Source organism: Perna viridis, chromosome 15, assembly GCF_037379345.1.
Source record: "Perna viridis isolate PV_CMFRI_1.1 ecotype Kerala chromosome 15, ASM3737934v1, whole genome shotgun sequence".
In the NCBI taxonomy this organism is placed as follows: Eukaryota; Metazoa; Mollusca; class Bivalvia; order Mytilida; family Mytilidae; genus Perna; species Perna viridis.
This window is the reverse complement of record NC_142459.1, coordinates 556,515-580,480: the sequence shown is the minus strand read 5'-3', so window position 1 is coordinate 580,480 and position 23,966 is coordinate 556,515. Positions and strand designations below refer to the sequence as shown.

The window sequence follows — 23,966 nt, the reverse complement described above, 5'->3', positions numbered from 1 at the left end:
AAATACTAAAACCTTAAGTTTGATAATCTCCCTATGGAGTTTTCTAAGTTAGATAATCTCCCTATGGAGTTTTCTGAAAATATTTCCATTCATTCATTACCACTAGACATTCCTGTCAAATCTTCATTCATTCCCACTACACACAACATTCCAGTCAAATCTTTATTCATTGCCATTACACTAAGACATTCCTGTCAAATTTTCATTCATTCCCATTACACTCGACATTCCTGTCAAATCTTCATTCATTCCCATTACACTAGACATTCCTGTCAAATCTTCATTCAAATCACACGAAGACATTCTTGTCAAATCTTCAATCATTCCCACTACACGCAACATTCCTGTCAAATCTTCATTCATTCCCATTACACTAGACATTCCTGTCAAATCTTCATTCAAATCACACGAAGACATTTCTGTCAAATCTTCATTCATTCCCACTACACGCAACATTCCTGTCAAATCTTTATTCATTCCCATTACACTAACACATTTCTATCAAATCTTTATTCATTCCCATTACACTAAGACATTCCTGTCAAATCTTCATTCATTCCCACTACACGCGACATTCCTGTCAAATCTTTATTCATTCCCATTACACTAACACATTGCTGTCAAATCTTTATTCATTCCCATTACACTAACACATTCCTGTCAAATCTTTAATCATTCCCATTACACTTGAAATTCCTGTCAAATCTTATCAAAGTCCCTGAGCAGTTTAAGAGGAGTGGTGTTTACATAAACTGTTGACAGATGAACAGATTGACAGACAGGCTGGTGTTGGTGAAATCAAATATATCACTGATTTTAAGAGTTATGTCCCTTACCCTAGGTCTACCTCTTTAAACTTGGTTTGCAGGGATATGATAAAAATAAAAGCAAAGAGAAGATGCCTGGTTTGTAGTTACTTCAGACATAGAATTAAAATTTAAGATAAAATAAAACATGTTTTAATTAGCTTTAATGTTTTTTATATCAATGTGAAAAGAAATGAGTCAATTATACAAAGATGATGATCAATAGCTGCACAAAGGTCAGGAATGGTAGCATAGTTTATCCATTCCCAAAACTCAGATCTGATAAAAATCAATGTCAAACTGATGCTTGGATAAAAAAAATGTTATCTACTCATTTACTGGCTGTAACATTTTGTAAGATATCCTCTGATTGGTCCCCAGATGTTAAACCTATGTCACTCAAGCGTTTTTTATATGATGCTGCCTCCTCTTCTTTCTCCTTCAATTGTTGTTTAAAAGCCTCAGCTTGTTTCTGAACTTCTTCCAATTGTTTTTTTAGATTGTCCTTATCCAAACCTGTCAAAGAGTCCTACAAGTAAAAATATTTTTTTTAATATTATTTCCACAGATAAGTCAGCAGTATGTTCACTGGCTTTTCACCAGATTGAAAGATTTTTTTAAGATACCGTATAGCAGATAATTTTTGCAAGGTGCTAATGACAAAGTATTGAAACAGTCTATCTAAAAAAGGCAGAAATAAATTCTGTGAAATATTTACTCTGAGCTTAAGTACTAAGTCATCCAACCACAGAATCACCAACATTTTGGCATCAGCCAAGCTTAGAATAACCAACATTTTGGGACATTTCTGTGCATCAAAATCATGGAATTTTACACCCACTAAAATAACCTGCTATACCGAATGCAATTAGAGATAATAATTTCTTTTATTTCAGACCAATAATTGTTGGACCTTTTCAGCCCGTAATTCTTACACTGTTCAACCACAAAACTTATTTATAAGTTTCATCAATATTAATCAAATAATATTCAAGTCATCACAAAAAAATCAAGTGTCTGGTGACAACAATGACATTGATAATGACACTGTCACACAATTATATAATCACAACTTTTTTACAGTCAAATCAAAATTTCATATCATCAGCCCCTCAACATCCCTGTTAAAAACAATATAAATACAATTGCTGCCCTAACATAAAAAATCTCCTTTCCCATCTTTATAAAATGTATATACCCCACCCCTCAGTGACCCTGATACAAACAACATCAATACAATAGCTACCCTAACATACACCATACCCTGTGTCTCTTTTTTAATTTTCATACCCCCCGCCCCTCAGCATCCGTGTTACAAACAACATAAATACAATAGCTACCCTAACTTACGCCATCCCCGATGTCTTCTATATCAATTTTCCGTTGCTTGGTTGGTGGCTCATCTACAATTGAGAGCATTGAATTTTCTAGATGTATTTTTAGGGGAAAAGATCATACCTTTCTAAACTTCTACTGTGAAAGTTCTTTAATTCATGGATTTTCATGGATTAGGGAAGAAACACAAATTTTTGGATTCTTGAATTCGCATTTTTGAGGTTTTCAATAAACACATCAATAGAAATCTCCTTTCCATTGGGAACCACATTTTGTAGTTTGGCCTACACATGAAAAATTGGTACTCCACGATTTCACTGTATCTGCTCTTAAACCATTTATTCTAATAGAAATACAGTTGAAATATATATTGAAGATAATCAAAAGACTGGGGATTAAGTGGAAAAGTACCATATGAATTTCTGATAACAAACCTGAGCTCAAAAAAATTAAATGAATTTATATAGAAATCATGAGCTTGTTAGCCAAATTCTGCAAGCCCACCAGCATTTCTATCAGCCATTTGCTGTTGGGCTGGGGGTAAACTCTGAAGACCGTCAGCTATGTGGTAGTGAAGAAATGTGTGTCAAAGTTCAAACCATCAGTAAATAGGAAGAGGATTGTTAATCATTAAAGCAGTACAACATGGTGTAAAATAAATCTTAAAGTCAATACCTGTAAATGCTTCAGTCATGACATTTTTTTAGCAACTCAAAGATGTTTCTATAAGAGCAGAGGATGTTTACCCAACAATGCACCTAGAACATGTTCCCAATATAATTTGAACACTAAATATAAATAGTCCAGACTTGCAAATGGTACTTTATTACAATCTATTATTTTTGGCCTTATAAAAATGACTAGTACAATAACATGTTTTGTGATTTTAACACAGGTATTATAGAGAGATTTACAATCCATCCTGAGTTATTTGCAGGCAAAATTTGAAGAAACAAGAGGCTCCCAGGAGCTGAATCGCTCACCTTGTTGTATTTTGCCTTTCAAAGGCAATAAGATAAACAAGAAGTTGTCCAACAATTTTCACTCAAGAAGTCTTTGGTAGGACTTATCACAAGATCTTTTAAACAATTGAAAGTTTCTTTTAATCTATCATAGTTTTCAAGATATTGACTGAAAACTATTAAAAAAAAGTCATTTTTCCCCTATCAAGGGCAATAACTCTTACAAGGAGTCTGAAGACTTTCGTAGTCCTAATAATATGGATCATTTCAGCTATTGAAATAATTTGGATAAACCTAACAGTTTTGGAGATATATGTGAAAAACTACTGTCTAACCCCTATGTTCTATTTTCAGTAACAGTGGTCATGTTTTTCGAAGAATCAAAATTCCTCACGTCAGTTCTATGCAGGATACCCTAAGGTACATTCATACCAAGTTTGGTTATAATTAGCCAAGCAGTTTCAGAGGAGAAGAGTTTTGTATAATTATTAACAACGACGACAGACGATGACGATGACGATGGATGCCAAGTGAGCTAAAAAAAACTACAGACAAATGTTGTGGTAAACTTCTTAGGATTACCAAAAGTCTGATAGCTGTGGTATAAAAAGGTTGAGATCCAATAACCCATCAGTACAAGCTTTAAATAATGTCAATGTACTGTTTTTAAGTTCAAACCTGGTAGTAGTACTTTATGACATACTGTTTTTACTGCTATTTTATAAAAATTACTATATTACTTTATGACAAATCATGTTGCTCACTTACTTATGTTACTTTGTATGTATTATTTTAGTTATTTATGTTCTTTGTTGGTGTGTCTCTTTTCCATGTCTGGTAATTGTACCTGGACTACATTCTTTTGTTTTGCACCAGAATCTTGGTTTCCCTTGATTACTCTCACAAAACATAAAAAATCGAAAATTCAGAAAAGTTTTGCACAACAAAGTACCCCAACACCTACAGTTTGACTCTTACCAGAGTTATCTCCTCCTGCTTCTGTATCTATCTCCGTGGCAACAGTATCAATCTGTAAACTTTCACCATCAATCTCTACTCCTTCCATTGTTACATTTGTGACATCATCAGTAACCTCGGTAACAGTCAATATACCATCAGTAGGGGTCACAATTTCTCCAGTGACCTCTGTTACCATGACAATACCATCTGCTGGTTCAGATACATCCCCAACTAGATCCTGCCCTTCCATAGTGATGACTCCTGTCTGATCATCAATGGCAACAATGTTGCCTTGGTTATTGATATCAACAACACTCCCTTCTGGGGCTTCATGGCTCAGACTCTGACTTGAGACAATAGTTAATACATTCTAAAATAAAACAAAATTACATGGTAACCATAATAAAACCAAGATGTTTCCTATACATGTAATGTCAGTTAAGATTAAGATTAAGATTATACCAATTACACCGAGCATTCCTTGCTCACATCCTGCTAAATCATACAAAAGTTTTCAATGACCAAATAGTGCTTAAAACAATATAAAAACATTTAATCTAATTTAAAAGACTTTTTCAAAGATATGGGAAAATGGCAAACATTTAAAAATGCTCAATAGATAAGTAATAGTAATTATTTTAAAGTATTCTACTTTTCTTTTTGAAGTATGAAAGAATGTCAGATTAGTTCTTAATAGATGGGCTTCTAAGTTATCTTAATAAATCTTAGATAGGTGAAATTTGAAAGGCAGTGTCCAGAAGATCACAGTGGTGTCCAGTAGTAGTTAACATTGGTATAATATAAGGAAGAGCCATTTTTATTTCTCAGTCTCTCCAGTATAAAGCGGTACCAGGTTAATTGTCACTACACCTTATTTGGGTGCGGGTGTGGGTGGGATATAACAAAATGAAATATTCACCTGGTCATCCCCTGCAGAGGAAACTAATTCTGTCCCTTCAGGAAGTCCAGTTACGATATCTCCTACATCTCCCTCCTCAATGTGACTGGTTCCTCCTTCAACTTCAGTAACCTCAGTTCCAAGGTCAACCTCAGGTTTAACAACAATTTCTCCTTCTTCTCCTTCAGTTCCCTGCTGTTTGATAAAATTAAGGGCAATCTTTCCTGCTTCTGTAAAAAAACACTTGGACATAACATCTCTTATGATTATTTGACATTTTTTTTTTTTTATCACCTCACAGATGTAATTTTACCATGTGATTGTGTACCTTTCTCAATTTCCTTGTTAAGTAGCACTCCACATAATAATGATGCAAAATGTGATTCATGGTTGGAAAGCCTACATAATTCTATTTTTGATATTTTGTTTTTAATGTCATGGTAAACAGAAAATAATATGGTTTTTCATATACCCCTTGGCCAGCACTCCACAGTTTTTTTACCATGCTAAATTTAATAAGTGGATTACAAAGTGAAATAGCTCAAAATCTAACCGGCGATGCCCATATGAGGATGGGGTTTTCGAAGGAAAAAGTTTGGACAGTTTCAGGGGATGAAATAAAAATTTAAGATATTCTGCGGGAAATTTGATATTTTTAAACCTGCTTTTCTGAACTTTTTTGCAAATTTTCCGTATTTTTGCATGGTTTCTATGGTAACCTTTTTTGCTGTGGGTAATTTTTTTCCAGAAAATTTTTGCTTCACCCTGAAGGCCTTGGCTTGAGCTATTTCTAGATATATAGATTTACAGATGCTTGACAATTTTTTAAAGTGATAAATGTTATAAAGCATCGGATTACAAGACCAAAATTAGGCAGTTCTACAATACTGTGGAGTGCTGGCTTAAAGGGAGCTGCCAATACCCCTACTCATTTAAAAAATTGCTTTACATCTTAGAAACTTGTGTTTTTATGCTATGCTTTGATACAAGGGTTAAAAAAATGTAACTTATGGTATGGACCTATGTTGTTGTTAGGTAAGAAGTCCCTAGCAACCAATTATGCTGATTTTTTGCAAAGTTAACAAAACAATCATTGAACTAATTCATGTGTGAATATGGCTCTTGCCATCACAAAGAATGGAATATCTTTTTAAAAGCTAAATATTTGTGCAGGTTACATGTAAAATAGTAAAACCGGGCAACTTTTAAGTGCAAAGGATTAATAACCTTAGACCTAGAGCTTAATTTTTTTCCAGAAATTTTTTACTGCATCCTGAAGGCCTTGGCTTGAGCTATTTCTAGATATATAGATTTACAGATGCTTGACAATTTTTTTAAGTGATAAATGTTATAAAGCATCAGATTACAAGACCAAAATTAGGCAGTTCTACAATACTGTGGAGTGCTGGCTTGTTCATAGGAGATACAAATTTTATAGAATATACTGTAGAATTCAAAATTAAGGGAGATAACTATGTAAACCACCATGAAAATACAATAGAAACTATTGGATTTTTCATCAGGATTATTTCCTAAGAGCAGACAGATTGGCATTTTTTCATATTTCTAGGGCAACAACTCTTACAAGCAGTTGTCTGACAACTTCGATCCTGGGGGACTTTCGTATGCCTTATAATAAGGATCATTTCAGCAATTGAAAAAATTTAGTAGAACTTGATGGTTTTGGAGATATATGCAAAAAAACTATCCGACCCCATGTTCTATTTTTAGTAACAAAGGCCATGTTTTTTGACAGATCAAAAATCTAAACACAACTTTTGTGCAACATACCCTAAGGAACATTCATACCAAGCTTGGTTCCAATTTGTCAAGTAGTGTCATAGGAGAAGATTTTTTGAAAGAAACATTAAAAATAACAAAGAAGCATTGAAAAAGGGCAGTAACTTCAACATGGCTTAACAGATTTAAATGAAAATTTTTACCACAGATAGATCTCATCATGCTAAAAACTTTTACCAAATGTCAGAAGTACCTCTGAGGTTGTTATCATAGACACGAACCTATTAAAATATATGGATTGCCTGCTTTCTTTTGCCCATGCAATAATCCCTCTCTGTGAAGTTGTTACCATGGATACAAACCTGTTAAAGATATGGACTGCCCACTTTCAATCGCTGATGTTATAATTCCTCCCTCTGAGGTCGTAATCATGGTGATGCCCTGACTCTCTAACCAATTCATTGCCTCTGTGGTTGCTGTATCTAAATATCAAATGATAAAATACAGTTAAAAACAAGAAATCAGTTTTCAATGGCTCACTATTTATGCCCTCGCTTTCAATCACAATATCAGGAACATAAACAAAGTCCTCAGTAAACAGGAGTCAAATTTTTCTGAACATGTATCCCACAATATGGCATACCCACAGAAAAAATGTGTTAAATGTTGAGTAGTTTATAAGAAAAGTGTGAGTAAAATTTAAATGTTCAAAAATTTAATGTAAAAATGACATATGACATACCTACAGGAAGTCAGTGCTGCTGTGGTAAGTAGTTCCTGAGAAAACTGTGACGGAAAAAAGTATTGTGGAAACACAGACACACAGAAACAGGGAAATGTTAATACAGTATACCTTCAAAGCTGGTGCATAATTATATGCCAAATAATCTACCAGTTCAATGAAATCTGTCTTAACTGAACTTGTTTTGGACTGTAGAGTTTGTCCAGATTAGACAAAGATCTGATTGGCTACCAAAGTTTAAAATACAGTTATACTTAAATGAAGGAATTTTTAATAAATTTTGTTTAGTTTCAATTTACGTTTCTGTTTCTGGAGTCTATAGGAGTAACTATTTTGTTGTGTATAATGTTGGTTTGGGGATGACTTTAGGTAAACCATTTTTGTGAGCAGTTCTTTGAAGTTTACAGTGATTCAGGTAGCGCTTGTCATTTTCGCCACTTATGAAAGGATTTCATAAATGTCGAAAATATATTAGATCATTTTCGTCACTGAAAATTTGAAAAGTGTATAAAAAATTCCATTCAAAAAGTATCTCAGAAAAATTTTCGTCACCTTAAATATAAATGTTGTTAAAAAACTGGCGATCGAAAGTTACATAACACCTGGCCTTACGCTCTGACAAGTTTATGACCATACGCTTGGTAATTCCTGGTCAACCAGGTGTGAAATACATTCTATTGTTGTTAACCTGGCATCCCTGATATGTGCATTGTTAATAATCCTTCAAAATAACAATTGTTCAATATTTTGATCATTAGGAACACAAAAGATAATCCCAGGGTTTCACTAGTCTTCAGCCAGTCGTTTTCTACCACCAAAAAAATCTTCAGATTTTACTCAAGTCATTTTTTATTTTAAATACGTTTAAAATATAACTTATATATCCTTATATTAATGATGAATTGTGTCAAACTATTTCGATTTTTAATGTATCCAGACCGATATTTACTCCTGTATAAAAACAAACCCTTCACGAACCTTACACTTATACAGCTATCTAATTTTAGAAATATAAATACACACATTATATTTACTATGTCTCCGATGTGTGTCTGGTCATCTAATAAATTTCAATTAATTTTAACGCAATACCAGACAGTTAGGAAGTATTAATCAACGATAATTATTTATTATACGATTCTCTTTTATTCTTGAAATGAAATCACAAGGATTACGAACTTCTTCAATTCTTCTCATGATCCGGGGTCTAAAGGTTTCTAAAAAATTACCACCCAGCAGTAAGACATCACGGAGCAACCGCTTACAGAGTTCAAAATGACTTTGCCAATGTGGCCAAGCTCCTTTCTATGTCTAGTTTCAGCTTTATCATCTAGTGACCGTAACAAACATGTTTTCTGATATAAAATAACAGTTATTTTGTTGTTACATTTATTGTATTTATTGTTATGTCTGTATCTGTAAACTTTAAGTAAATATATTAAGCATGTTTATATCTTTAGTTTATTATACTATTAACTATTTACAAAATTCTGCTGCCCATAATATGTCGTTCGTGCTTTATGCAAAAGTGACTAAAGCCCTTCAAATCCTAGCTAAAACCCTGAGTTTGTATGTGTATTTTTAATCCTTAACTTAGACAGAATTATTGTTAAAAGGTGATCTTTGTCTGTCCAAAACCTGTCCGTGACAAAACAATTACTTAACAATAAGTATTGAGTTTATACTCTATAACAGGTGACCAACCTGGGATTGGCAACAAAAAAGTAATCTCAGTTTTCGATGGGTTATCAAAATGACACCCAAAAATTTCAGTTTGTTGCAAAATTAAGTCCCATCAGGTTTTCAGTAAACTGACTATCTTAGATATTTAATTTTAAACTAGAATCTTCTTTAGGATTTGGCTTACCTATGTTACCTATGGCTTACAAAAAAAATGGAGGTAGACCTATGGTAAGGGACATAACTCTTTAAAATCAGTGATATGCTTGTATCATATTCAATTTTAACAAAGCTTATCAAGCTTTCATTTGAAATAGAAAAAAAAATCAATTCCAAGTTTCTTTGATGCTTACATGAGATTGATCAAAAATGCTGAATACAAAAGTTCCAATGATTTGTAAGAGTTGTGTCCCTTACCCTAAGTCTACATCCTACAGCAACTTACTCTGTTGAGAAGTATTTGGTGCAGTTGCCTCAGCAAGGGCAGCCAGTGTAGCTAAAACTGATGAGTTCTGCTGACCTTCTGTTGTATCATTTTCTGTCCAAAATAAATAAACATAAAAAATCCATTAACACCGCAGATAGTACTAGAGTAATAAGTTCTTACATTAGTCCCTCGTCTCTTCCTGGCCTGACATGGAGCGGAACAATTAAGAAGACAATGGATATCTCTTATGCATGAAATGATTGATTGATAATGGTTTAGCCTCCTTTTCCAGATATTTCTTGGTTTTCCAGATAATAACAATCATTTGACAATTGACCAATCAAACAGTCCCTGTTTTGTACTTTTTATTGCACTAGCTCACAGAAACAACAGCCTGTTAGTACATGTATGCATGCCACAACACTCAGACACATTATACTGACTCTAACCAGTCATCTATCAATTCCCTTGGTAGAGAAGCAGTGACTACCAATTTTAAAGTCCTTGATATGACTTGGCTAGGGATCAAACATACCATTTAAAACTTGTTCCCTGTAAACAGTACATGACAACTCACTTGAAACATTCTGAAATATGTTGACAGGCAATGAATCTTTAGATGTTTGATCGTCTGTTGTCACAGTTACTGTTTCTATGTTATCTGATTGGTCAATATCTGTGGTTTCTATGGTAATTGAGTCCCCCTCTGTAATGCCAGCAAGATCTGGATGCTGAAAATCAAACAACCAGTGCAGTATGCATATACATGTACATTGTTTACAAGTTTTCTGTTTTAAATGGGAAAATGTGACTGGCAGACAGTACCAACTGATAAGTTATTCAGTTATCAAAGAGTGACTGGCAGACAGTACCAACTGATAAGTTATTCAGTTATCAAAGTGTGAATGACAGACAGAACCAACTGATAAGTTATTCAGTTATCAGAGTGACTGACCGACAAAACCAACTGATAAGTTATTCAGTTATCAAAGAGTGACTGGCAGACAGTACCAACTGATAAGTTATTCAGTTATTAAAGAGTGACTGACAGACAGAACCAACTGATAAGTTATTCAGTTATCAAAGAGTGACCGACAGTCAGACAGAGATGATAATTATTGTAACCATCAGACTTGTTGGGCAGGGGTATAAGTAAATAATACTTAAAGGGAAGTTACTACATGTGCTGAAAAATATTATAATTAGTATAAATAAATCACACACAGGGGTGAAATTAATACCGTATAGCAGTTATGTTTATGGATGCCAAAGTTCGTGATTTGCTCAATGAAACAGGATATTAAATTTTCATTGTTTCTTTGTTCGCGTCTATTGATATGGTTTACCAGAAATAACTGTGAAATATCTAGACTTGAAATAGGCAACATTTTATTTTAACAATTCCAGAAAATCGGAAATATAGCAAAAATTTTAGGGACAAAGCAGACTTGTTTTCTTTAGTCTAAAGGAAAAAAAATGACATCAATACAATTTTATTCCAGCTTTCAAATAGTAAGGTTTCCACCATATTCATAGTCAAAATTTCATGTAGACAGGTTTCCATGATATTCAAAATCCACCATGAAAATAGCAAAGATTGGTAGACAGTGAAATTTGGTAATATTTTCAATAATACATTATAACCTTGAACTGTATTGCGGAATTTGCAGTGAAAACCTGCACAAGTTTTATGAAGGGAACCAAGATTGCAGCAGAAATTAAAAGAGAGCAATCATTCATGGTTAAAACTACTGTATTTTCCAGACTATAAGTCGATGTGCTGTATAAGTCGAATTGCCTATTTTTTACCAAAATTGACGAAAAAAACATAGATAAGTCGAATTCGGCAGATGTCACTTTGTCTATGGTATTTCATAATTAAATTAATATTTGTGTTTTTGTTAAAGTGTACTTTGTCCACAAGTTCAATTATTTTTATGGAATGGTGCATCAATGGCTCTGAACCTTAGATCATCAGGTGTAAGAAATTGTACACGTCAGACATGGGTAGCCGTGGGTGAAATAAGCAGGAAATTTGTTTGATGAATTAGTCATAATTTAGACCAGTAATTAATAAATAATATTACCTGGTATTACAAAATACAACAAAAAATAATTGTTACCTACAAATTTGGTTGCAATTAGCCTTTTAGATAACAACTATAACTAATTATAATTTGAGTCACATGCGAATGTGTTATGACATACCATAAATGGGTATAAATTTGCATATTAAAGGACCGATAACTCCAGAACACTTGATAATGTCATTCCAGTTAAAAAAACGTATCTTCTAGTGTTTGTTTATAAATTTTATATATTTAAATGGTTTCAAAGTTTCAAAGTTTTTATTAACATCATCATATTCATTCATAAATGATAGCGGCACTGATCAATAATCTTCAAGTTTGATTGCTGGTTTGACTGTTTGAGTGACGGCTTTCGTTGATTGCAGTTAAACCAAAATTTTGAACTAAAGCAATCAAAAGTGAACTAAACAAATGTTATGAAATGCATGAAGTGGACAATAAGTCAAGGCTGACACTTTATTGAAAAAAAAAATATCAACTTATAGTCCGGAAAATACGGTACTTTGATTTCAGTAAACATACCATGGCACCATTCACCATTACTTCATGTGTTTTTACTTCTTCAATCTGTTGTACTGCTCCACCCCCTAACTGCATCTAAAAGTAGAAACGAAATTTGATATCACATCAGCCAACAAGTAAACTACTAGACAGTAAATTAAAATATTACAATATTAACAGCCATAGTCAAATGTGTTATAACACTGCCCTTCCCTTCTTTTCATACTGCATCAGCAGTCTTGTGGACTGATCCTTGCCTTGAAAAAAGTAATCAAGGGCACCTAGATTCTAGGGGAAGTCAAAAGAATGTAATCCAGGGATAAAGACCAGACGTAGAAAACAGACACACGCAACAAAAAACATAAAGTAACCAAAACAATACATACAAAATAACATTAGCAAATGAGCAACTAAAAACTGGGAGCATGGACCAGGTTCACTGGTAGGTTAGGCATCCTCTGTTTTTTTTAGAAACACAAGTCAAGTTGCTCATAAAAACCATTTCATATCTGATCCATGCAAAAGCCTTATAAATTCCTCCATTGAAATTTACGGTCGTATATCATATACAAAAAAATGTTGCACGCTACGTCATGCTAAGTAAGAATACCCCACTCAACCATTGGTGACTAACATGAACAGGGTTGGGGCTGATTACTTTGAAATGTAATCGATTACATCATGATTACTTGGGTTTTTAATGTAATCAATTACAGCATGATTACATGATTTTTTGTGTGTGTAATTGATTACATTTGATAAGGTAATCATGATTACATATGATTACATGACTTGTACAAGTAAATAACATCACTTGAGTAGAGGATATGTTAGCTGTATATATAAGTGCATGTTTTGGTTCATAGACAGAAGTAAGTGGCCTCTGTGTCCCATGTATCATTATTTGACTCTGATTGTTGAAGAAGTCTGGACTTTTGTGATTTCAGAACGACTCAAAAGTTTGCTTTTTTTATTGTTATTGAATGTATTTTTTTTATCTCAGTGCTTAGATGTCTATTTTCATACATTCACCACTTCAATTCTACTGTACATCATTGTTTTAATTTATGTAATCATAATGAAGTTTTTAAAACATGTTATATTAAGTAACTGTGATACTCTCTTGAAATAAAGGATTATTATTCAATTATTACTTAAATATGATACTTTATTTTTTTTACAAACTGTACTTTGTACAATAAGATCAGATTCAATACTTTTATCTTCATTACACTTTATGATCATAAGCATTTGAAATGTTGAATCACTAAGTCTACATCGATCAGGTCTAAAGAACTTTACAGCTATGATGAAAGTCTCTCAACTGGGGCTGAAGTGGCAGTTATTGATTTTCCTTATTTTATATTATTTATATTTGATAGCTCTAGAAAGTTTACCCAAGAGACAATCTAAGAATCATTTTCGCATTTCACAATTGTTACTCTAGGGACATTCTATAGTTATAATAATCATTCTTTTAACATGTTAAATGAACTCCTAACATAAAGGAAATATATTTTTTGTAAATGATCTGAATTCAATTCACTTCAATTGCAATTTACAGCACACAATATATTAACACATTGCTCAGTTTAAGCATTTATAAACACAAACATAATTCAATTCTCAAACATTTTATTTACATGTAATCAAAAAGTTATCATGATTACAGCCTTTTTTTCCTTGAGTAATCGATTACATGTAATCAAACATAGGTGTGATTACTGATTGTGTGTGATTACTTCCAAAAATACAATTGATTACAGATGATTACGATTACCCCATCCTTGAACATGAAATAGATAAGTAAAGAACCTGGAAATGGGGGACACTGTACAAATCATCATTCTTGGACCTTTCACAGTTTGCTTTATGGTATGAGTTTTGCCCAACGTTAAAGACAGTGTGATGACCTGTAGAATTGGGTTTGCTGCTTGACTTTGGGTGAATGTCTCATTGGCAATCATACCTCATCTCCTATTTTCATAAATAACGCTAAAGCAATTTACCAAAATCTCAGCATTTCCTCAAACAAAAGCTGAGAAATCAAACACAAAAATTTCCAAAATACATAGTCGTATTTCACACAGGGAGGAGACAAGCAAACAACCTGGTTAAACAAGCTGAGAAATTTGTTACAGAAAAGTGTAACTGACACATGGACAGACTGATGATTGAAGGTTCTTCTCTTTTAAACTTACCTGAGCCATCGTCAGTAACTCAGCAATATCTGCTCTTCCATTGGCTATGGCTATATCTAACGGCGTACGATCAAACTGAAAAATCATTAAAGGTCATCACTAGTGTAAAACATGGACTAAATATTTGTACAGTAAAGCCTTGTAAGGAATTCTTTTCCGACTAAAAAATATGTTTTGATAAGACAGTTGGTTGAATAACAGTTTCATAAAAAATCAAATTAAAACTTCAGGACTACAGAAGTTTTATGGTTGTCATCATGAACTCGTGGATCGTTACAGTGTATCCATCTGTATCATGTCATCATGAACTCATGGATCGTTACAGTGTATCCATTAGCACCATGAAAACTGAACTCGTGGATCATTACAGTGTATATGTCTGTACCATGTAAACTGAACTTGTGGATCATTACAGTGTATCCATCTGTATCATGTCATCATGAACTCATGGATCGTTACAGTGTATCCATCTGTACCATGTCATCATGAAATCGTGGATCGTTACAGTGTATCCATCTGTATCATGTCATCATGAAATCGTGGATCGTTACAGTGTATCCATCTGCACCATGAAAACTGAACTCATGGATCATTACAGTGTATCCATCTGTATCATGTCATCATGAACTCATGGATCGTTACAGTGTATCCATCTGTACCATGTCATCATGAAATCGTGGATCATTACAGTGTATCCACCTGCACCATGAAAACTGAACTCGTGGATCGTTACAGTGTATCCATCTGTACCATGTCATCATGAACTCGTGGATCGTTACAGTGTATCCATCTGCACCATGAAAACTGCACTCGTGGATCATTACAGTGTATATGTCTGTACCATGTAAACTGAACTTGTGGATCATTACAGTGTATCCATCTGTATCATGTCATCATGAACTCATGGATCGTTACAGTGTATCCATCTGCACCATGAAAACTGAACTCATGGATCATTACAGTGTATCCATCTGTATCATGTCATCATGAACTCATGGATCGTTACAGTGTATCCATCTGTACCATGTCATCATGAAATCGTGGATCATTACAGTGTATCCACCTGCACCATGAAAACTGAACTCGTGGATCGTTACAGTGTATCCATCTGTACCATGTCATCATGAACTCGTGGATCGTTACAGTGTATCCATCTGCACCATGAAAACTGCACTCGTGGATCGTTACAGTGTATCCATCTGCACCATGTAAACTGAACTTGTGGATTGTTGCGGTGTATCCATCTGTACCATGTCATCATGAACTCGTGAATTGTTACGGTGTATCCATCTGTATCATGTCATCATGAACTCGTGGATCGTTACAGTGTATCCATCTGCACCATGAAAACTGAACTCGTGGATCGTTATAGTGTATCCATCTGCACCATGTAAACTGAACTCGTGGATTGTTACGATGTATCCATCTGTACCATGTCATCATGAACTCGTGGATTGTTACGGTGTATCCATCTGTATCATGTCATCATGAACTCGTGGATCGTTACGGTGTATCCATCTGTACCATGTCATCATGAACTCGTGGATCGTTACGGTGTATTCATCTGTACCATGTCATCATGAAATATGTGGATCGTTACTGTGTATCCATCTGTACCATGTCATCATGAACTCGTGGATCGTTACGGTGTATTCATCTGTACCATGTCATCATGAAATATGTGGATCGTTACAGTGTATCCATCTGTATCATGTCATCATGAACTCGTGGATCGTTATGGTGTATCCGTCTGCACCATGAAAACTGATTTATTCAACAAGTCATAGTTTTCCTTTCCTCGTTTATCTACCCTGGACTTGACTTTTTATTACCAACTTGGCAGGTGATTCTTGAAAAACATAAGACACTTACCCTACCAGTGCACCTGTTCAATGCTCACAGTTTTTAATGGAGTTCGAGTTGCTCATTTACTCTTGTTATTTTATGTATTATTTTGGTTGTTTTACATCCTTAAAGGATTTCCCCTCATTCTCTAGATCTGTGTTACATTTTCAAACTTATCTCAAAGGTTTTCCCCCATCTATACTTTCATATTTACAACTTTTCCCACTTTTCCAGCTCAACTGGATGGGGATTCCCCCCCCGCCCCCATTTACATGTTCAGGGACTTCCCCTCCTGTCCCTTCCTTCATACACTCATTCTGACCTTATTTTCACAATTTATGTCTGCTCCATGTCTAATCAACGTTTCAAGCACAGGTCTGTGTCCTTTTTCTGAGGCCCAATGAAGGGGTGTCATCTTCAACTAAAGAAAAACACAGCCATTTGTTTTAAACCAATAGTAAACTTATCCTATACTTGAAATAATTGATATCTTACATTCTAACAGTATTGGTTTCATTACAGCTTCACAAAATTAAATTCATGTTGATTTTCATGAAAAACTGGTTAAGAACCAAGAAATTAACTTTGAATGTCCTCCAGTGTCAAACCACTTTTTTATTACTGACAATTTTCATAATAAATTACCTTTGACTGACCTCAAGTGCCAAACAACTTTTTATTACTGAAAATTTTCATAATAAATTACCTTTGACTGACCTCCAGTGTAAAACCACTTTTTTATTACTGACAATTTTCATAATAAATTACCTGTGAAAGACCTCCAGTGTCAAACCACTTTTTTATTACTTAAAATTTTCATAATAAATTACCTTTGACTGACCTCCAGTGTCAAACCACTTTTTTATTACAGAGAATTTTCATAATGTTCATAACTAATTATTTAACTATGATAACAACTTTTAAGTAGCAATACAGATAGAATCATGCAAAATGCACTTCATGGTTGGAACATATTTTTATTTTTGATATTTTGTTTAAAATGTTCTAGTTAACAGAAGTTTACCACTGTCGCACCATGGTCATAAATGTAGTTTATATGTAATGTATATTACATTGTACTGTTTTTGTTCATGCCATAACCATTTACTGTAAACACGGTAATGTGTTTGTGCAAATAAAATTGTCTATTGTGACTTTTCATATCAGACTTGTTCTTAAGAGATAAAAATTACATAGAATGTACAGTAGAATTCAAAATTAAGGGAGATAATTCTGTATATAACACTAAAATACAATAGATACAGTTGGGTTTTCAATGTGTATTGTCTCGTAAGAGCAGACAGATTGGAATGAATGATTACACACTTCAGCAAATAGACCTATAAAGTTAGAAACTAAATAACAAAAATAAAAACATGTAGCCTTTTTGTGGTGTTTCACATATTACAGAATTTGTATGATTCTTACAAAGACTGTAATTAGTTTAAAACTGAAATCAATCTGACAAGAGGTATTTAATTTGAAACCATTTTTAGTTTTCATTTCAATGAAAGTCAAGTTTGAGTTGTATTATTACTTATTTTTGTTAAGAAACTTATTAGGATAATATTTATTTTTTTTTCTGTACAATAACCTCACCTAGTCATAAAACCTTATGCTGCTGTTTTCAATTTATTTTGATATATGAATCATTCAAATATTTCTGGAAAATACTTCATAAAAAATAATGCAAAAACAAAACTAAAAAAAGCCAAAAAAAAAAAAACAAATGATTCCCCAAAATATTTTTTACACATCAAGCATATTATAAGATGGGCAGCTTTTTTCTAGAGGAGAGTTTATGTCCTACACCTGACTGCTAGATAAGTCTTACCATATCTTTAGCATCTATATCTGCTGCATGTTGTATTAGAAGATCTACTATACCATTATGGCCTTCCTGAGCAGCTACATGGAGGGGAGTCCTGTCCACTTTTGTTCGAGCATCACGACTAATTCCAGCTCTTAGCAAAACTTCAGCTGTGTCATGGTGGCCATATTGAGTGGCAAAATGTAATGGAGAAGTTCCAAGCTGACAAGAAGATAAAAAAAATAGATGAATTTAAGCACAATATAGAACAGTTTGCCATACATATATGCACTAAAATTAATTTAATCAGTAAAAGTTTCAAGTTTCATCAAAAATTGGCTTAAAACAATATGGTAAACAGTGAACCATTAAACATCTATCATACTCACCTAATCAGTGGTAAAGGGAGAACCATTGGACATCTATCATACTCACCTAATCAGTGGTAAAGGGAGAACCATTGGACATCTATCATACTCACCTAATCAGTGGTAAAGGGAGAACAATTGGACATCTATCATACTCACCTAATCAGTGGTAAAGGGAGAACAATTGGACATCTATCATACTCACCCAACCAGTGGCAAAGGGAGAACCATTGGACATCTATCATACTCACCTAATCAGTGGTAAAGGGAGAACAATTGGACATCTATCATACTCACCCAACCAGTGGCAAAGGGAGAACAATTGGACATCTATCATACTCACCTAATCAGTGGTAAAGGGAGAACAATTGGACATCTATCATACTCACCCAACCAGTGGCAAAGGGAGAACAATTGGACATCTATCATACTCACCTAATCAGTGGTAAAGGGAGAACAATTGGACATCTATCATACTCACCCAACCAGTGGTAAAGGGAGAACAATTGGACATCTATCATACTCACCTAATCAGTGGTAAAGGGAGAACCATTGGACATCTATCATACTCACCCAACCAGTGGTAAAGGGAGAACCATTGGACATCTATCATACTCACCTAATCAGTGGTAAAGGGAGAACCATTGGACATCTATCATACTCACCTAATCAGTGGTAAAGGGAGAACCATTGGACATCTATCATACTCACCTAATCAGTGGTAAAGGGAGAACAATTGGACATCTATCATACTCACCCAACCAGTGGCAAAGGGAGAACCATTGGACATCTATCATACTCACCTAATCAGTGGTAAAGGGAGAACAATTGGACATCTATCATACTCACCCAACCAGTGGCAAAGGGAGAACAATTGGACATCTATCATACTCACCTAATCAGTGGTAAAGGGAGAACAATTGGACATCTATCATACTCACCCAACCAGTGGCAAAGGGAGAACAATTGGACATCTATCATACTCACCTAATCAGTGGTAAAGGGAGAACAATTGGACATCTATCATACTCACCCAACCAGTGGTAAAGGGAGAACAATTGGACATCTATCATACTCACCTAATCAGTGGTAAAGGGAGAACCATTGGACATCTATCATACTCACCCAACCAGTGGCAAAGGGAGAACCATTGGACATCTATCATACTCATCAAATCAGTGGTCAACGGAGAACCATTGGATATCTATCATACTTACCCAACCAGTGGTCAACGGAGAACCATTGGACATCTATCATACTGATCCAATCAGTGGTAAACGGAGAACCATGAGACATCTATCATACTCACCCAATCAGTAGTAAATGGAGCACCATTGGACATTAGAGTACGAACTTCATCAGTTTCTCCACGCTTCGCTGCTTCTAATAACCTTTTTCCAAGATCTACCAATGACATTTTATGAAGGTTTCTGGGAACCGATTTGGATTCCTGAATGACAATTTCTCGATCAAGGGGAGGTAAAACCAACACTTCCCGTTCTGGAAAACATATATATGTATGTAAAAGACAAATGGTGAATTAAATAAAGTCATTTTTTTCACAGGTTAGTTTTTGTTCATTTTTCCAAATAAAAAAACTAAAGGGAAAAAAAAACAATATATAAAATGTAAATTATTTTTCAATTGACAATTGTTTACATGTGATGCTCTTCTTGATTCAAAAATAAAGTGTTGGAATCTGTTAGAATCAGGCAAAATTGTGAACAATGTTCAGAAAACACACCAGTTTGACAATGTGGGCACATAGGTTGTCTTACACATGACAGAGGATACAGAAGATGAATTGACAGGTTGTCTTACACATGTCAGAGGATACAGAAAATGAATTGACAGGTTGTCTTACACAAGAAAGGTCCTAGTTTTTTTATGCATCCAAAATGAAAGGTCCTGAATCAGAAACTGAAAGGTTTTCAATCAGAGTAAACATGGACTAAACTGAAATATGGTCCAGAACCTACATGTACAATGTAGGTAAATTAGGAGATACATGTAACAATATTCAATGATATTGTATTTGATGATTTGAATGGTGGCAAATTGAGTTTACAAGATAACCATAAGAGGAGACAGTAAACAGATATTTGCCACAACCAAGTCTACATGTACATGTAGATTGATGTAGACAAATCTTGGCATGCAATATGGTTATCTCCATTCTAAAGCAACTGTCAAAGAGTCAAAATAAAAATTAAAATTTATCAAAATAACTCTGCACATGCAAAAAAAACCTTGCAACACAGTCAATCATGGAATTGCTATCCTGGAATTTACAATATAGAATAAAAATTACCGGCACATGATAAAACAAAGGTTACATGAGAATCATCAGAATGATTTACAAATCATAAATTGAGGGTCCCCATCTTTGACCAGTGCTAATGTGAACCCTTGCAAAATGTGAAATCATTTTGTCATATAAAAGCTCCGAAAAATGTTACTTAAAGATGTAGACCCAGGGTAAGGGACACAACTCTTACAAATAATTGGAACATTTGTATTCACCATTTTACACCAATCTCATGAAAGCATCAAAGTAACTTGGACAGATTTCATTCTGTTCCAAAGAAAATCTTAATACCCTTTGGTGAAATTGAATATGATACAAACATATCATTGATTTCAAGAGTTATGTCTCTTACCCTAGGTCTACCTCCATCAATGTTTACATTCTCTGCAAAAGTGGGTCTTGGAAAATAACCGAAAATATCCAACCAATGATTTTTTTCAAGGATAATCAGAATAATGTGTACAGTCTAAATATCATCTGAAAATGGTCCATTCACAAAATGATAATCAAAGTCATCAGTTAGAATGCAGGGAAATGGAACTTATGGTAATTAACTTTTTCAACCATCTAAAAATATACCTGAAACCTCAATTCTTCTGTTTTCGGACATCAATGATCCTATTTTGAGGCATCCAAGGCTCTGTTATACACCATTCAAATTCAGTCTGAAAATTATACAAAATGTACATGTACATGGTTGCACTTATGGTCTGTTTTTACAGTCTTCCAGAAATTTGCCAGACTGTCTATGTCATGACAAAAGATTTGAATCACTTTTAAAAAATATGCTTCTTCAGCAAAAGTTACTCAAATTTACACAAATGGCCCCACTCAGTGACTTTTTTACAATGTTTCATGTTAATTGAGAAAACCATGATCTAATTAAAACTAGACCTCACACTTGCTCCCTGTTAATTGATTAAGAAAACCACATAAAATTTGGTTCATTAGACTTATATCTATTCTTTGCTGGAACTTACAGTGGGTGTGGTAGGAAAACTCCAACATTTCTTTTTTAACAATATAAATCTTTTAAAACTTTACCCAAAGTCTTTTAATGAAGTTTTTATCTTTAAGTGTTTTCATAAAATGAGAAATACTGTGAAAGTACTATTATTCGTGGGGTACCAATTTCTGTCATTTTCTTACGTAGGCCAAACCATGAAATTTGGTTTTCAATGGATAGGACATTCCAATTAATGTGTGTACTGAAAACTTTAAAACAATAAATTCAAGAAAACTGTTATTTATCAAATTTGTTTATGTAATCTTAATTTTGTTTCATCAATTATGTATGCTATGTAATAAAGTTGAAGAACATTTTCTTTTTACTTGTAATAAATTGTGTTGCAATAAAATGCATATTTATAGAAATTAAGTTTCAATAATAATGATCCATACACTACCTACTAATGATTTGTCAAATATTGAATCCATCTCTATACAAAATGCAAGAAATATTTGTTTATACATTTCCATATGCTTTGATATCAGATAATTTGTTTACAAAACTTGAATATGATATTCTGTTTTGTTAACTGAATTTTAATATCATGTTAATGTGGAGAAAGACACCATCAGTTTTGATTTATATTTGACTTTGACCCAAATATACTTACATACATGTATTAACTTTTGTTTTATACAATGTACGTGTATCTGTCTACTGATGAAAACTTTCATCAAGATTGATTCTATGATGACTTCACAATATTTTTTTTTTTATGAAAAAAGTAATTTTATAACTGAGCCATGTTGAATGATCTTGATAAAATTACTCTGAACCTTCAACTGTACTTGCAATAATCTTACAAATATTTGGAATATCCATCTCCAATCAATTACAGAAATAAACAAATATTTATTAGCTGTAACAGTTACAATAAGTGGTTTTGGCCAATCTTAAAAATTACATGAACTGAACATATTGAACATGTGTTATATATAATGTAAAGTAGTTACAAATGTAGGTTACTGAAATAAAGTAATAAAGGGTTATTAAGACTTTTTCTTTTTTCCATCCAATCTGATATGAAATTGGAAGACAACTTCAGTAATTTAGGATTTTTACTGTTAAACAATATACTTGGGTTTTTTTTTATAATATTAAACATATCAAAGTTTTTATATAAAGAAGAAAATTTTCAGTTTTAGTTCATCTCTTAGTGTGTTGTATAGATCATACTCAAATAAGAAATGTTCTTCGTCTTCAATGTGAATATGGCATATGGGGCATATTATATTGTCATTACAGATGAAAAAATCTTAAACAAACTTGACAATATGATAAATGGCATTTAATTAATTTGCTGAAAGGGGAACCTAATGCTTTATACTTCACTCAAACCTCAGGCCATTGCCTTCTGACCCCAACCCGACATATCAATATCCAAATGAAAAAGAGGATGGTTGCAGGGCCAGAGGATTTGGACTATAACGAAGTAAGTGTTTCTGTCACAATTCCATATGATTTTGACACAAACCGGATGTGTGGATGATTAGCCTGAGGAGTCTCCCTGTCCAAGAAAGTGTGGTCACTGGACAAGGAGCCACTGACTTTCAAAATGCGAGTCCTAAAAATATCCATGGATTTGTATACAAAGGCACTTGTTTTTATCAAAAACCGACCATTAATAGAAACAGTGACAGTGTTTTCTTTTCTTTTTTTTTTTTAGACTCTTTAAATACATTTGTATATTTTACCAATGGCAAAATTAAAGAGGAGATGAAATCTGCAAAATTCTTCACATGTATGCCCAAAAATGTTAACCGTGGTTTTATGAAATAGCCAAGTTTGTTTTGTTCTGTCATTTTGTTTTGATCATCAATATCCTGTCAATAGTTCAGATTAAGAAGTTAGAAACCAGTGCAACTTAATGAACTGAAACTAAAATTTATTAGCGGAGCGGAAGTTGTCAAAGACAAGCGGAAAAGGACATTGATAGTGCCACTTCCGCCTCGATGAAATGCTTCCAAAAACATTTGCTACTGACCTTATTCATGAAATACAATCTGAGGTTACCATTTTACAATAAATACACTGATATTTCTACCTTAAAACAAACTATTCCAACAATTTTACCAAAGCCGGAAGTACGATCTTTTTGTGCTGGGCGATAATGAGGGTTTATGAATTAATGTGCATTCTATTAAAAATGAATACATGTCCTGTTTTTTCTATTGTACTAATTGCTTATAAAATTAAATTGAAAATTTATGCAAGATATAAAGATAGAGGTAGGATTTTTTCAAAATTCGCACAATTTCTTATGAACTATTTCTTGAACGCGGAT

At 33.7% G+C, this 23,966-nt stretch overlaps 1 protein-coding gene across 6 annotated transcripts; it reads right to left on the bottom strand.

The window, feature by feature from the left end:
- Positions 1 to 953: 953 nt before the first annotated feature.
- Positions 954 to 23,813, bottom strand: LOC148596457 (uncharacterized). Of its 6 annotated transcripts, none has more exons than XM_088564524.1 (14): positions 23,727 to 23,813; positions 21,253 to 21,338; positions 19,675 to 19,865; positions 18,022 to 18,219; positions 16,510 to 16,608; positions 14,343 to 14,417; positions 12,163 to 12,237; positions 10,128 to 10,281; positions 9,569 to 9,661; positions 7,064 to 7,183; positions 4,983 to 5,191; positions 4,082 to 4,433; positions 2,147 to 2,209; positions 954 to 1,335 (listed from the first exon to the last, which is right to left on the bottom strand). In XM_088564524.1, exons 2-13 carry the CDS (start codon positions 21,281 to 21,283, stop codon positions 2,148 to 2,150), a joined length of 1,659 nt encoding a protein of 552 aa, XP_088420650.1. In that variant the 5' UTR covers positions 21,284 to 21,338; positions 23,727 to 23,813; the 3' UTR covers positions 954 to 1,335; position 2,147. The 6 variants fall into 6 exon arrangements, with proteins under 6 accessions (XP_088420650.1, XP_088420645.1, XP_088420651.1 ...); XM_088564519.1 differs by having other exon boundaries at positions 2,157 to 2,209; XM_088564525.1 differs by having other exon boundaries at positions 23,667 to 23,801.
- Positions 23,814 to 23,966: the final 153 nt, after the last annotated feature.

Bases quoted from the DNA above. Each gene is read 5' to 3' on its own strand.
- LOC148596457 (XM_088564519.1), bottom strand. From the start codon at position 21,283: ATGTCCGAAAACAGAAGAATTGAGGTTTCAG. The intron at 10,282-12,162 runs GTATGTTTACTG...TTTGATTTTCAG, and splicing joins TAATGGTGAATGGTGCCATG to CATCCAGATCTTGCTGGCAT. The intron at 1,336-2,156 runs GTAAGTTAGGGT...TTTTACTTGTAG, and splicing joins TAGAAGACATCGGGGATGGC to GACTCTTTGACAGGTTTGGA.